Source organism: Anomaloglossus baeobatrachus, chromosome 1, assembly GCF_048569485.1.
Source record: "Anomaloglossus baeobatrachus isolate aAnoBae1 chromosome 1, aAnoBae1.hap1, whole genome shotgun sequence".
NCBI classification, from domain to species: Eukaryota; Metazoa; Chordata; class Amphibia; order Anura; family Aromobatidae; genus Anomaloglossus; species Anomaloglossus baeobatrachus.
Window position 1 is genome coordinate 872,138,339 of NC_134353.1, and position 16,266 is coordinate 872,154,604.

The window sequence follows — 16,266 nt, forward strand, 5'->3', positions numbered from 1 at the left end:
TGGGTCATTGGGTCAGTATGTTCAATGTCCATTTGGAAGACCCATTTCCACCCAAGCTTTAAGTTCCTGGCTGATGTCTTGAGATGTTGCTTCAGTATTACCACATAATCTTCTTTCCTCATGATGCCATCTATTTTGTGAAATGCACCAGACCCTCCTGCAGCAAAGCAACACCACAACATGATGCTGCCACCACCGTGTTTCACAGTAGGAATGGTGTTCTTAGGCCTCAAAGTTTCTCCCTTTTTCCTCCAAATGTAACAATGCCAATTATTAATTTTAAAATTTTAAAAGTTCAATTTTAGTTTTGTCAGACCACAGGACATGTCTCCAAAAATTAAGGTCTTTGTTCCTGTGTGCATTTGTAAATATTAATCTGGCTTTTTATGTTTCTTTTGGAGTAATGGCTTCTTCCTAGCAGAGTGGCCTTTCAGCCCATTTTGATACAGTACTCGAATCATTGTGGATAATGACACACTCTTACCAGCTTCTGCTAGCATCTTTACATGGTCTTTTGCTTTTGTTTTTGGGTTGATATACACATGTCTGACCAAAGCACGTTCATCTCTGGTACACATAACCCCTCTCCTTCCTGAGTGGTATGATGACTGTACATGTGTATTGTTGTTTGTACAGATGAACGAGGCACCTTCAGGTATCTGGAAATTGCACCCAAGGATGAACCAGATGTGCTCAAGTCTAAAATTCTGTTCCTGAGATCTTGGCTGATTTCTTTTGACTTTCCCATGATGCTACACAAAGAAGCAGTGTGTTTCAGGTATGCATTAATATACATCCACATGTGTGTCTCTAATTAACTCAGATTTTGCCAATAAACCCATCAGAAGCTTCCAAAGACATGACATTATACCGGCTGTAAATATCCAAAAAACTGACCCGCACAACCAACAAATGTGAACAGGTGCTAGCTGAAAAGAAGGGAATTTTGTTTACTTACCGTAAATGGCTTTTCTTCTAGCTCCTATTGGGAGACCCAGACAATTGGGTGTATAGCTTCTGCCTCCGGAGGCCACACAAAGTATTACACTTAAAAGTGTAAACCCCTCCCCTCTGCCTATACACCCCCCCGTGCATCACGGGCTCCTCAGTTTTGGTGCAAAAGCAGGAAGGAGGAAACTTATAAATTGGTCTAAGGTAAATTCAATCCGAAGGATGTTCGGAGAATTGAAAACCATGAACCCATAACAATTCAACATGAACAACATGTGTACACAAAAGAACAACAGCCCGAAGGGAACAGGGGCGGGTGCTGGGTCTCCCAATAGGAGCTAGAAGAAAAGGAATTTACGGTAAGTAAACAAAATTCCCTTCTTCTTTGTCGCTCCATTGGGAGACCCAGACAATTGGGACGTCCAAAAGCAGTCCCTGGGTGGGTAAAAGAATACCTCGGTAATAGAGCCATAAAACGGCCCCTTCCTACAGGTGGGCAACCGCCGCCTGAAGGACTCGCCTACCTAGGCTGGCATCTGCCGAAGCGTAGGTATGCACCTGATAGTGTTTCGTGAAAGTGTGCAGACTCGACCAGGTAGCCGCCTGACACACCTGCTGAGCCGTAGCCTGGTGCCGCAATGCCCAGGACGCACCCACGGCTCTAGTAGAATGGGCTTTCAGCCCTGAAGGAACCGGAAGCCCAGAAGAACGGTAAGCTTCAAGAATTGGTTCCTTGATCCACCGAGCCAAGGTTGACTTGGAAGCCTGCGACCCTTTACGCTGGCCAGCGACAAGGACAAAGAGCGCATCCAAACGGCGCAGGGGCGCCGTACGAGAAATGTAGAGTCTAAGTGCTCTCACAAGATCTAACAAGTGCAAATCCTTTTCACATTGGTGAACTGGATGAGGGCAAAAAGAAGGTAAGGAGATATCCTGATTGAGATGAAAAGGGGATACCACCTTAGGGAGAAATTCCGGAACCGGACGCAGAACCACCTTGTCCTCGTGAAACACCAGGAAGGGGGCTTTGCATGACAGTGCAGCTAGCTCAGACACTCTCCGAAGTGATGTGACTGCCACTAGGAAGACCACCTTCTGCGAAAGGCGTGAAAGAGAAATATCTCTCATTGGCTCGAAAGGTGGTTTCTGAAGAGCCGTTAGCACCCTGTTCAGATCCCAGGGTTCTAGCGGACGCTTGTAAGGAGGGACTATGTGGCAAACTCCCTGCAGGAACGTGCGGACCTGCGGAAGCCTGGCTAGACGCTTTTGAAAAAACACAGAGAGCGCCGAGACTTGTCCCTTAATAGAGCCGAGAGACAAACCCTTTTCCATTCCGGATTGAAGGAAGGACAGAAAAGTGGGCAAGGCAAATGGCCAGGGAGTAAAACCCTGATCAGAGCACCAGGATAAGAAGATCCTCCACGTCCTGTGGTATATCTTGGCGGACGTTGGTTTCCTGGCCTGTCTCATAGTGGCAATGACCTCTTGAGATAACCCTGAAGACTCTAGGATCCAGGACTCAATGGCCACACAGTCAGGTTGAGGGCCGCAGAATTCAGATGGAAAAATGGCCCTTGAGACAGTAAGTCTGGACGGTCTGGTAGTGCCCACGGTTGACCCACCGTGAGATGCCACAGATCCGGGTACCATGACCTCCTCGGCCAGTCTGGGGCGATGAGGATGGCGCGGCGGCAGTCGGACCTGATCTTGCGTAATACTCTGGGCAGTAGTGCCAGAGGAGGAAATACATAAGGCAGCCGAAACTGCGACCAATCCTGAACTAATGCGTCTGCCGCCAGAGCTCTGTGATCTTAAGACCGTGCCATGAATGCCGGGACCTTGTTATTGTGCCGGGACGCCATTAGGTCGACGTCCGGCTTCCCCCAGCGGCGACAGATCTCTTGAAACACGTCCGGGTGAAGAGACCATTCCCCTGCGTCCATGCCCTGGCGACTGAGAAAGTCTGCTTCCCAGTTTTCTACGCCCGGGATGTGAACTGCGGAGATGGTGGAGGCTGTGGCTTCCACCCACAGCAGAATCCGCCGAACTTCCTGGAAGGCTTGCCGACTGCGTGTGCCGCCTTGGTGGTTGATGTATGCCACCGCCGTGGCGTTGTCCGACTGAATTCGGATCTGCCTGCCTTCCAGCCACGGCTGGAACGCTTTTAGGGCTAGATACACTGCCCTTATCTCCAGAACATTGATCTGAAGGGAGGACTCTGGCTGAGTCCAGGTACCCTGAGCCCTGTGGTGGAAGAAGACCGCTCCCCACCCTGACAGACTCGCGTCCGTCGTGACCACAGCCCAGGATGGGGGTAGGAATGATTTCCCCTTCGACAAAGAAGTGGGAAGAAGCCACCACTGAAGGGAGGCCTTGGCTGCCCGAGAAAGTGAGACGTTCCTGTCGAGGGACGTCGACTTCCTGTCCCATTTGCGGAGAATGTCCCATTGAAGTGGACGCAGATGAAACTGCGCAAATGGAACTGCCTCCATTGCTGCCACCATCTTCCCTAGGAAGTGCATGAGGCGCCTCAAGGGGTGCGACTGGGCTCGAAGGAGAGATTGCACCCCTGTCCGTAGTGAACGCTGTTTGTCCAGCGGAAGTTTCACTATCGCTGAGAGAGTATGAAACTCCATCCCGAGATATGTCAGCGATTGGGTCGGTGTCAATTTTGACTTTGGGAAATTGATGATCCACCCGAATCTCTGGAGAGTCTCCAGAGCAATGTTCAGGCTGTGTTGGCATGCCACCCGAGAGGGGGCCTTGACAAGGAGATCGTCTAAGTAAGGGATCACCGAGTGTCCCTGAGAGTGTAGGACTGCTACCACTGTTGCCATGACCTTGGTGAAGACCCGTGGGGCCGTCGCCAGGCCGAAAGGCAGCGCCACGAACTGAAGGTGTTCGTCCCCGATGGCGAAACGCAGGAAGCGCTGATGCTCTGGTGCAATCGGCACGTGGAGATAAGCATCCCTGATGTCGATTGATGCTAGGAAGTCTCCTTGGGACATCGAGGCGATGACGGAGCGGAGAGATTCCATCCGGAACCGCCTGGTTTTCACGTGTTTGTTGAGCAGTTTGAGGTCCAGAACGGGACGGAAAGATTCGTCCTTTTTTGGCACCACGAACAAGTTGGAGTAAAAACCGTGACCCCATTGCTGAAGGGGAACAGGGATCACCACTCCTTCTGCCTTCAGAGTGCTCACCGCCTGAAGAAGAGCATCGGCTCGCTCGGGGGGCGGAGATGTTCTGAAGAAACGAGTCGGAGGACGAGAACCGAACTCTATCCTGTAACCGTGAGACAGAATGTCTCTCACCCATCGGTCTTGGACATGTGGCAACCAGGCGTCGCAAAAGCGGGAGAGCCTGCCACCGACCGAGGATGCGGTTTGGGGAGGCCGAAAGTCATGAGGAGGCCGCTTTGGGAGCGGTTCCTCCGGCGGTCTTTTTAGGACGTGACTTAGACCGCCATGAATCAGAGTTCCTCTGACCCTTCTGTGGCCTGTTGGACGAGGAGAATTGAGACTTGGCTGAGGGCCGAAAGGACCGAAACCTCGATTGTACCTTCCGTTGTTGAGGTCTGTTTGGTTTGGACTGGGGTAAGGACGAGTCCTTTCCCTTGGATTGTTTAATGATTTCATCCAATTGCTCGCCAAACAGGCGGTCGCCAGAAAATGGCAAACCGGTTAAGAACTTTTTGGAAGCAGAGTCTGCCTTCCATTCACGTAGCCACATGGCCCTGCGGACTGCCACCGAATTGGTGGATGCTACCGCCGTACGGCTCGCAGAGTCCAGGACAGCATTCATGGCGTAGGACGCAAACGCCGACGCCTGAGAGGTTAAGGACACAACCTGCGGAGTAGAGGCACGTGTGACTGCATTAATCTCAGACTGACAAGCTGAGATAGCTTGGAGTGCCCATACGGCTGCGAATGCCGGAGCAAAGGACGCGCCAATAGCTTCATAGATGGATTTCATCAGGAGCTCTATCTGCCTGTCAGTGGCATCCTTGAGTGATGCACCATCTGCCACTGCAACTATGGATCTAGCCGCCAGTCTAGAGATTGGAGGATCCACCTTGGGACACTGAGCCCAACCCTTGACTACGTCAGGGGGGAAGGGATAACATGTGTCATTAAGGCGCTTAGTAAAGCGCTTATCTGGAAAAGCTCGGTGTTTCTGGACTGTATCTCTGAAGTCGGAGTGATCAAGAAACGCACTCCGTGTACGTTTGGGAAACCTAAAATGGAATTTCTCCTGCTGAGAAGCTGACTCCTCAATCTGAGGAGTTGGAGGAGAAAGATCCAACACCTGATTGATGGACGCTATAAGGTCGTTTACTATGGCGTCCCCTTCAGGTGTATCAAGGTTGAGAGCGGCGTCAGAATCAGAGCCCTGATCTGCCACCTCTGCTTCATCCTCCAGAGAGTCCTCATGCTGAGACCCTGAACACTGTGATGAAGTCGAGGGAAGCTCCCGGCGAGCCCGCTTAGCCGGTCTGGGACTGCGGTCCGTGTCAGAGTCCTCACCGTGGGACCTATGAGTCGCCCCAGGAGCACTTTGCTGCGCCGACCGAGGGGGGTCTGAGTGAAAAGGTTGAACAGTGCCCGGGGCCTGTATTACGGGTCTGGACTGCAAAGCTTCTAGTATCTTAGCAGACCATTTATCCATAGACTCAGAAAGTTTGTCAGCGAATACTGCAAACTCTGTCCCTGTCACCTGGACAGTGGCAGCAGGTGGTTCCACCTGGGCCGAGGGTCCCACCAGTGGCAGAGGCTCCGGCTGAGTGAGTGTCACAGGGGCCGAGCATTGCACACAATGAGGGTAGGTGGAACCTGCAGGTAGCATAGCCGCACATGAGGTACAGGTTGCAAAGTAAGCCTGTGCCTTGGCACCCTTGCTTTTTGCGGACGACATGCTGTTGTCTCCTCTTAGAGCAATCAGAGAGGGTATATAGCCAAAGCAATAGTGCGGCCGTACAGAATAAATGTATACAATATAAGCATATAAATATACACTTCGGCACCTAGGGGGGGCAAGCACCTAGTAACAGGTGCGGCTTACCGACCGCCCTCAGCGTTTGTGTAACCACCAGATTCCCTGCCTGGGCCTCCCAGAGCTGTAGGAGCTCTTCTCTGAAGTTCTCCAGCGTCAGAAGTGCTGATAGGAATGGCTGCCAGCGTTCTGAGAGGAGGAGGGAGCCGTGGGCGTGCCTTAGAAAGTGCGGGAATCTGGTGCCCCACGGTGCTCAGTGAGGGGGGAGGAGGATACAAAGTATGCTCCAGCCCTCAGCGCTGACGTTCAGTGCAGCGTCCCGCCCTTACCCCTGACTGGCAGGCCCGGGGGCGGGAATATGCGGTACTAGGCCGCAAAAGCCGGGGACTAAAGTTATAAGCGCGGCCGGCAAACAAGCGCGGTCAGCGCGGTAGTCCCGGCGCACAAACACAACCAGCAGCTGCTGCAGCGTCCATTAGACAGGCGCTCTATGCGCCGTCCCCAAGGGGACACAGAGTACCTCAGAGGAGCAGGGCCTGTCCCTGACGATACCCGGTCTCCTGTCCAGCAGATTCCCCCAGGGGCTGCGGAGGGAGCACGGTCCCAGTGCCTGGTGACCGATTAGGATCCCACTTCACCCAGAGCCCCTAAGGGATGGGGAAGGAAAACAGCATGTGGCTCCAGCCTTGTACCCGCAATGGGTACCTCGACCTTAACAGCACCGCCGACCAGAGTGGGGTGAGAAGGGAGCATGCCGGGGGCCCTGTTATGGGCCCTCTTTTCTTCCATCCGATATAGTCAGCAGCTGCTGCTGACTAATTTGTGGAGCTTGCGTGCATGTGTGCCTCCTTCAACACAAAGCATAAAAACTGAGGAGCCCGTGATGCACGGGGGGGTGTATAGGCAGAGGGGAGGGGTTTACACTTTTAAGTGTAATACTTTGTGTGGCCTCCGGAGGCAGAAGCTATACACCCAATTGTCTGGGTCTCCCAATGGAGCGACAAAGAAAACATAGTAACTATAAAATGCATACAGCTGCACAATGAAAAGCCAAAAATTGTACAAGGAAAAATATGGCACTGCATTACTGCAAAAGAGAGATATTTAGTTTATGTATTGGCCAATGCACATAATTATCATACCGGCTGTCCCATATTGTTTAATGGCATAGTACTCTTAGTGTATGTTAACTTTTGACTTTGCAGAAAGTAATAAAAATCAACATTCTCTTTCTCATTATTCTGGCATTTGGAAAATATACATAATTTTGGTTCCTAACTGACCTAAAATGGGAATGGTTTATTCTAATTTCATGTCAAATAGTGAGAAAAACATGAGATATGTCTTTTTACATAGTGTATGTAAACCTCTGGTTTCATCTGTATGTAAAGTGCCTTGAGAAAGTATTCGGCTCCCTTTGAATTTTTCAACCTTTTCCCACATTTCAGGCTTCAAACATAAAGATAAAAATGTTAATATTCTGGTGAAGAATCAACAACAAGTGGGACACAATTGTGAAGTTGAACGAAATTTATTGCTTATAAATAATAAACTGAAAATTGTGGCGTGCAATATTATTCGTCCCCTTTAAGTTAATAGTTAGCGCCACCTTTTGCTGCGATTACAGCTGCAGTCGCTTGGGGTATGTGTCTATCAGTTTTGCACATCAAGAGACTGAAATTCTTCCCCATTCTTCCTTTGCAAACAGCTGGAGCTGAGTGAAGTTGGATGGAGAGCATTTGTGAACAGCAGTTTTCAGCTCTTTCCACAGATTCTCGATTGGATTCAGGTCTGGACTTTGACTTGGCCAGTCTAACACCTGGATTTGTTTATTTGTGAACCATTCCATTGTAGATTTTACTTTATGTTTTGGATCATTGTCTTTTTGGAAGACAAATCTCCATCCCTGGCCCTGTATTTGGTTCCATCCATCTTCCCATCAATTTTAACCATCTTCCCTGTCCCTGCTGAAGCAAGGCAGGCTCAAACCACGATGCTGCCACCACCATGTTTGACAGTGGGGATGGTGTAAACAGATAAACCTAAGAGTTTGATCACTACTCAAAAAAAGAGCCAATGTCATCACACACACTCATGTAGTTCACAGTGAATCATACAACCTACAAAGAACTACAACACTTTTACATAGAAAATATCTTTATTAAGAAAATATGTATATAAAACAAGATAAAAATGCATAGCAATACAATGACATGAGGATAGGAGACAGCTTTTTCTCTGATTTAAATCACATGGTGGCCAGCAATAATAAATATATATCTCTCCTAGTATAAATGAGGACAAAAAATGCAGAAATAAACAACAGAAAAACCAAAGCATAGCACCTGTCGAAGCACACTCAAGACATCAGATAAAAAATTGGAGGACAAGGAGTACAGTGCAAATAAGTTTAATAAAGGGTAACTGACACAGTTAGGATTAGCGGCAGACAAGCCGGCAGGTAAAACAATTGTACATAGTCACCAATATATGTTACATACATATAGAAAGAAAATTTAGTGAGTCACAGGCTGGGTCAATGTTAATACATACAAAAAAGCATCCAGCACAAATTTGGGCATGATATAAAGTTTAGACAATTGTTAGGATAAAAACCAGCACTAAATGAGTACTAAAGTACATATATGTACTCAGAGGTAGCAGGGATACAATCAGTGCATACAATGAGACCCAATATGGAATAAGGAGTAATAATATCATTGGTATATAAAAACCTCTGTAACCTTACATTTGTCATAAGCGCCCTTGGATAAAGCATTGGCGAAACGCGTCAGGGTGTCCCATGGTAAGATACAGTATGTGATTACTCTAGATGTTTTTGTACACTTGCATGTGACTATCTATTTTGTGTGTTGCGGCATGTCAGGACTCTCATTTCTTGTTATTATTACTCCATATTCCATTCATTTGGTTATGGCATTACCTATTTATAAATGGCATTGACTCCTGACATTCCCCATTACACTACTAAATGTTCATGCATTTCTACAGTCCGTGCAGTGTCACATCTGTCACTCTTGCTATAGACATACTGTCCTGATTTCTTCTTGCCATCCATTTGCTGTACAGGGTGTACAGACTTTGGGTTCAGCTTTTGAGACTTTTTCATTGTATGTTTGGCCAAAGTATTCAATTTTATTCAGTCGGATGAATTTTTGAAATAAATTCCTAAAAGTCATTTTCAGAGGGGATTTTGCTCACACTTCATCTGACTAGGAGAGATATATTTATTATTGCTGGCCACCATGTGAATTCAATCAGTGAAAAAGCTGTCTCCTATCCTCATGTCATTGTATTGCTGTGCATTTTTATCTTGTTTTATATACATATTTTCTTAATAAAGATATTTTCTATGTAAAAGTGTTGTAGTTCTTTGTAGGTTGTAGTGGGGATGGTGTGTTCAGGGTGATGAGCTGTGTTGCTTTTACGCCAAACATATCGTTTAGCATTGTGCCCAAAAAGTTTGATTTTGGTTTCATCTGACCAGAGCACCTTCCTCCACATGTTTGGTGTGTCTCCCAGGTGGCTTGTGGCGAATTTTAAACACTTTTTATGGATATCTTTGAGAAATGGCTTTCTTCTTGCCACTCTTCTATAAAGGCCAGATTTGTGCAGTGTATGACTGATTGTTGTCCTATGGACAGACTCTCCCACTTCAGCTGTAGATGTCTGCAGTTCATGCAGAGTGATCATGGGCCTCTTGGCTGCATCTCTGATCAGTCTTCTCCTTGTTTGACATGAATTTTTTTTAGAAACGGCCAGGTCTTGGTAGATTTGCAGTGGTATGATACTACTTCCATTTCAATATGATCACTTGCACAGTGCTTCTTGGCATGTTTAACGTTTTGGAAATCTTTTTGCAACTAAATCCGGCTTTAAACTTCTCCACAACAGTATCATGGACCTGCCTGTTGTGTTCCTTGCTCTTCATGATGCTATCTGTGCTTTAAAGAGAACACTGATACTATCACAGAGCATGTGCATATATACAGAGACCTGATTACACACAGGTGGCTTATATTTATCATCATCATCAGTCATTTAGGACAACATTGGATCATTCAGAATGAACTTCTGGAGTGAGTTTGCACGCCCCAATTTTCAGTTTATTATTTTTTACAAAATTTTAAAATAATCAATAAATATCATTCAACTTCACATTTGTGTCCACTTGTTGCTGATTCCTCACCATGACATTTACATTATTTATCTTTATGTTTGAAGCCTGAAATGTGAATAAAGGTTGAAAAATTCAAGGGGGCCAAATACTTTCGCAAGGCACTGTATATGTGTGTGTATATATATATATATATATATATATATATATATACAGTGCTGGCCAAAAGTATTGGCACCCCTGCAATTCTGTCAGAGTATACTCCGTTTCTTCCTGAAAATGACTGCAATCACAAATTCTTCAATATTATTATCCTCATTTATTTTGCTTGCAATGAAAAAACACAAAAAAGAATGAAACAAAAATCAAATCATTGATCATTTCACACAAACCTCCAAAAACGGGCCAGACAAAAGTATTGGCACCCTTAGCCTAATACTTGGTTGCACAACCTTTAGCCAAAATAACTGCGAACAACCGCTTCCGGTAACCATCAATGAGTTTCTTACAATGCACTCCTGGAATTTTAGACCATTCTTCTTTGGCAAACTGCTCCAGGTCCCTGAGATTTGAAGGGTGCCTTCTCCAAACTGCCATTTTGCGATCTCTCCACAAGTGTTCTATGGGATTCAGGTCTGGACTCATTGCTGGCCACTTTAGTAGTCTCCAGTGCTTTCTCTCAAACCCTTTTCTAGTGCTTTTTGAAGTGTGTTTTGGGTCATTGTCCTGCTGGAAGACCCATGACCTCTGAGGGAGACCCAGCTTTCTCACACTGAGCCCTACATTATGCTGCAAAATTTGTTGGTAGTCTTCAGACTTCATAATGCCATGCACACGGTCAAGCAGTCCAGTGCCAGAGGCAGCAAAGCAACCCCAAAACATCAGGGAACCTCAGCCATGTTTGACTGTAGGGACCGTGTTCTTTTCTTTGTATGCCTCTTTTTTTTTTCCTGTAAACTCAATGTTGATGGCTTTTCCCAAAAAGCTCTACTTTTGTCTCATCTGACCAGAGAACATTCTTCCAAAACGTTTTAGGCTTTCTCAGGTAAGTTTTGGCAAACTCCAGCCTGGCTTTTTTATGTCTCGGGGTAAGAAGTGGGGTCTTCCTGGGTATCCTACCATACAGACTCTTTAATTCAGACGCTGACAGATAGTACGGGTTGACACTGTTGTACCCTCGGACTGCAGGGCAGCTTGAACTTGTTTGGATGTTAGTCGAGGTTCTTTATCCACCATCCGCACAATATTGCCTTGAAATCTATCGTCAATTTTTCTTTTCCTTCCACATCTAGGGAGGTTAGCCACAGTGCCATGGGCTTTAAACTTCTTGATGATACTGCGCACCGTAGACACATGAACTTTCAGGTCTTTGGAGATGGACTTGTAGCCTTGAGATTGCTCATACTTCCTCACAATTTGGATTCTCAAGTCCTCAGACAGTTCTTTGGTCTTTTTTCTTTTCTCCATGCTCAATGTGGTACACACGAGGACACAGGACAGAGGTTGAGTCAACTTTAATCCATGTCAACTGGCTGCAAGTGGGATTTAGTTATTGCCAACACCTGTTAGGTGCCACAGGTAAGTTACAGGTGCTGTTAATTACACAAATTAGAGAAGCATCACATGATTTTTCAAACAGTGGCAATACTTTTGTCCACCCCCCTTTTTATGTTTGGTGTGGAATTATATCCAATTTGGCTTTATGAAAATGTTTCTTTTTTTTTTTCATTGAAGACAAATTAAATGAAGATAATAATACCAAAGAATTTGTGATTGCAATCATTTTCAAGAAGAAACTGAGTATTATCTGACAGAATTGCAGGGGTGCAAATACTTTTGGCCAGCACTGTATATATATATACACACACACACACACTTTCTACTTGTGCCAGTAATTCCACAGTGTCTCCACTAGGGCTCATAATCTAATTTCCCTGTTAGTATCATTGGAGTATGGAAGGATGCTGTAGAACATGGATGGTCCCCATAGAAACACGGGAAGAGCATATATACTCTTTTCAAGAAGTTCTCCTACACCTCTCACATTTTTGTGAATAATTAATTACAGTGCCTACAAGTAGTATTCAACCCCCTGCAGATTTAGCAGGTTTACACATTCAGAATTAACTTGGCATTGTGACATTTGGACTGTAGATCAGCCTGGAAGTGTGAAATGCAGTGCAGCAAAAAAGAATGTTATTTCTTTTTTTCTTTTTTTTTTTAAATTGTGAAAAGTTTATTCAGAGGGTCATTTATTATTCAACCCCTCAATCCACAAGAATTCTGTTTGGTTCCCCTAAAGTATTAAGAAGTATTTCAGGCACAAAGAACAATGAGCTTCACATGTTTGGATTAATTATCTCTTTTTCCAGCCTTTTCTGAGTAATTAAGACCCTCCCCAAACTTGTGAACAGCACTCATACTTGATCAACATGGGAAAGACAAAGGAGCATTCCAAGGCCATCAGAGGCAAGATCGTGGAGGGTCACAAGGCTGGCAAGGGGTACAAAACCCTTTCCAAGGAGTTGGGCCTACCTGTCTCCACTGTTGGGAGCATCATCCGGAAGTGGAAGGCTTATGGAACTACCGTTAGCCTTCCACGGCCTGGACAGCCTTTGAAAGTTTCCACCCGTGCCGAGGCCAGGCTTGTCCGAAGAGTCAAGGCTAACCCAAGGAAAACAAGGAAGGAGCTCCGGGAAGATCTCATGGCAGTGGGGACATTGGTTTCAGTCAATACCATAAGTAACGTACTCCACCGCAATGGTCTCCGTTCCAGACAAGCCCGTAAGGTACCTTTACTTTCAAAGCGTCATGTCAAGGCTCGTCTACAGTTTGCTCATGATCACTTGGAGGACTCTGAGACAGACTGGTTCAAGGTTCTCTGGTCTGATGAGACCAAGATCGAGATCTTTGGTGCCAACCACACACGTGACGTTTGGAGACTGGATGGCACTGCATACGACCCCAAGAATACCATCCTACAGTCAAGCATGGTGGTGGCAGCATCATGCTGTGGGGCTGTTTCTCAGCCAAGGGGCCTGGCCATCTGGTCCGCATCCATGGGAAGATGGATAGCACGGCCTACCTGGAGATTTTGGCCAAGAACCTCTGCTCCTCCATCAAGGATCTTAAGATGGTCGTCATTTCATCTTCCAACAAGACAACGACCCAAAGCACACAGCCAAGAAAACCAAGGCCTGGTTCAAGAGGGAAAAAATCAAGGTGTTGCAGTGGCCTAGTCAGTCTCCTGACCTTAACCCAATTGAAAACTTGTGGAAGGAGCTCAAGATTAAAGTCCACATGAGACACCCAAAGAACCTAGGTAACTTGGAGAAGATCTGCATGGAGGAGTGGGCCAAGATAACTCCAGAGACCTGTGCCGGCCTGATCAGGTCTTATAAAAGACGATTATTAGCTGTAATTGAAAACAAGGGTTATTCCACAAAATATTAAACCTAGGGGTTGAATAATAATTGACCCACACTTTTATGTTGAAAATTTATTAAAATTTAACTGAGCAACATAACTTGTTGGTTTGTAAGATTTATGCATCTGTTAATAAATCCTGCTCTTGTTTGAAGTTTGCAGGCTCTAACTTATTTGCATCTTATCAAACCTGCTAAATCTGCAGGGGGTTGAATACTACTTGTAGGCACTGTATAACTTTTCATGGGACAACACTGAAGATATGACACTGTGAAACGATTTACAGTAGTTACTATAGAAGTTGTATAACAGAGTAAATTTGGTGTGTCCTCTAAATAACTCAACACACAGCCATTAATGTGTAAACCACAGGCAACAAAAGTGAGTACACCCCTACGAGAATATGGCCAAAGTGAGTACACCCCTACGTGAATATGGCCATATCCCTTCCTGGTGTCATGTGACTTATTAGTGTTCTAAGGTCTCAGATCTGAATGGGGAGCAGGGGTGGTAAATTTGGTGTTATCTCTCACACACTCTCTTATACTGTTCACTGGAACCTCAATATGGCATCTCATGGCAAAGATTTCTCTGAGGATCTGGAAAAAAAAAATGTTGCTCTACATTAAGATGGCCTAGACTATAAGAAGAGTTGCAACACCCTGAAACTGAACTGCAGCACAGTGGGCAAGACCATACAGCAGTTTAATAAGACAAGTTCCACATTGATGGAATGGTCTTCGGGCGACATGACACATTTGCAGAGCCCTTGAGGTGACAAAATACTAGCAACCCTCCCAAGTGACTATATTCGAAGTGATATAGGGTATACCAGGTATGTGAATTTTAGAATGTGGTGGCATATGTGAGTTGTGTAGAGTACGTCAGCATGGCATATGTGAGTTGTGTAGACTACATAAGGATGGCATATGTCAGTTGTGTAGAGTACGTCAGGTTGGCATGTGTGAGTTGGGTAGACTACGTCAAGATGGCATATATGAGTTGTGTAGACTACGCCAGGATGGCATATATGAGTTGAGTAGACTACGTCAGGATGGCATATATGAGTTGAGTAGACTACGTCAGGATGGCATATATGAGTTGAGTAGACTACGTCAGGATGGCATATATGAGTTGAGTAGACTACGTCAGGATGGCATATGAGTTGAGTAGACTACGTCAGGAAGGCATTTATGAGTTGTGTAGACTTTGTCAAGATGTCATATGTGAGTTGTGTAGAGTATGTCAAGATGGCATGTGAGTTGAGTAGACTAGATGGCATGCGAGTTGAGTAGACTAGATGGCATGTGAGTTGAGTAGACGTCAGGATGGCATATGTGAGTTGTGTAGAGTACGTCAGGATGGCATATGTGAGTTGAGTAGACTACGTCAGAATGACATATGTGAGTTGTGTAGAATATGTCAAGATGGCATATGTGAGTGTAGAAATTAATTTAGTAGTCCATGGATGTGTGGTAGACAGAGAACAGCTGATCGGCAGAGGTGCTGGATGTCACACTCTCACACATCAGACATTGATGAGTAAGGATAAGAATAAGGATAAGTTGTCTTGGACAACTATAAACTCGGAGATTTCAATTCACTTTTGGGGATGTCCATTGTACGTGTGATCCACCAATATGACTCTCCAGATGTGATAAATCTATACTTGGCATAATATGTCTGCTGTAAAGGTTTACATCATGCTGCTGAGTGTCATAGATTCAAAAGAGATGAGTGAATACATTTGCAGGACCCTGGTACAGCAGCCATGTCCATATTCTGTGGTCACTGAACTGGAGATCTTCAAACTACCTCTTATCTGCTAAATTTCCCGGTGCCACTTCTGATGCATAGGCCCGATGCAACGTCATTTCCGCAATGTGACTCACGCATGATGGCGCCCCTGGACTACTGTTTAGAAGAGACGCCAGGGATTGCAGCTGGTAACAGGAGGGTTACAACGCTCATGTTCGGCAACCACAGAATACTGACATGGCCACTGTCCCACGGCCAAGTGAATTAATTCAGTCATCTGTAAGATTGCAAACTGTTGAAAAGAAACAGGTTGGACAGCACTGGGTCCGGGCAATAACCATGATGGGTGAATGACTTGATTTCAGCTCAGCACTGGGTGATCAGAACCAATTAACCCCTTCTGATTAGAAAAAACAAACTTTAGTACACACCTTTTAATGAGAGTGAGGCTCTTTCTAAGGAACTAATGGCTGCGGATTCCCCTTCTGTGCAGACCTGCTGCAGGAATGTGTCAGCGTGATGGTTCCACAGGCAGCAGGCGAAGCCGTAGATCTCCGCAGCCAGCTACAAGGAAACACAAAGTACGGAAATTATCAATCCAAGTGTCGTCAGAAAACAAGAATCAAGAGTGAAGAGGACGACAGCAAAGCTAAGCGCATTTCAGGGCTTCACTAAATCAAAGTTAAATTGGCATTCAGCATCCAGTCACCTTATATTTGCTGAAAGATTAATCTACAGGAAACGGCAGTCAGTGAGTTCCTTAAGTGAGTGACAATGATACATACTATGCAGTGCAGGGAATTAACTTGAAAAATTACTCTGTCTTTAAAGTCCAGCAGAGTCGGAGGAATCTCCTGTGACTTTAGCGGCAAATAAACACAGTAGAGGAAAATTTTTACGACCAACACAGATGGATAGAAAACGTCTCCATATCTAAGACCCCTGTGTCTCTCTAAGGTCCGGGGTATGTCACCAATGAACACTGGTTTAGATATGCGACT

The 16,266-nt window shown here is 45.7% G+C and overlaps 1 protein-coding gene across 1 annotated transcript in view; it reads right to left on the reverse strand.

The window, feature by feature from the left end:
- Nucleotides 1–16,266, reverse strand: part of IPO11 (importin 11) — a 643,145-nt gene that overhangs the window by 485,964 nt on the left and 140,915 nt on the right. Inside the window, exon 6 of the mRNA XM_075326256.1 lies at nucleotides 15,697–15,829. Coding sequence (XP_075182371.1) covers nucleotides 15,697–15,829 — 133 coding nt within the window. The remainder of the gene's footprint in view (nucleotides 1–15,696; nucleotides 15,830–16,266) is intronic.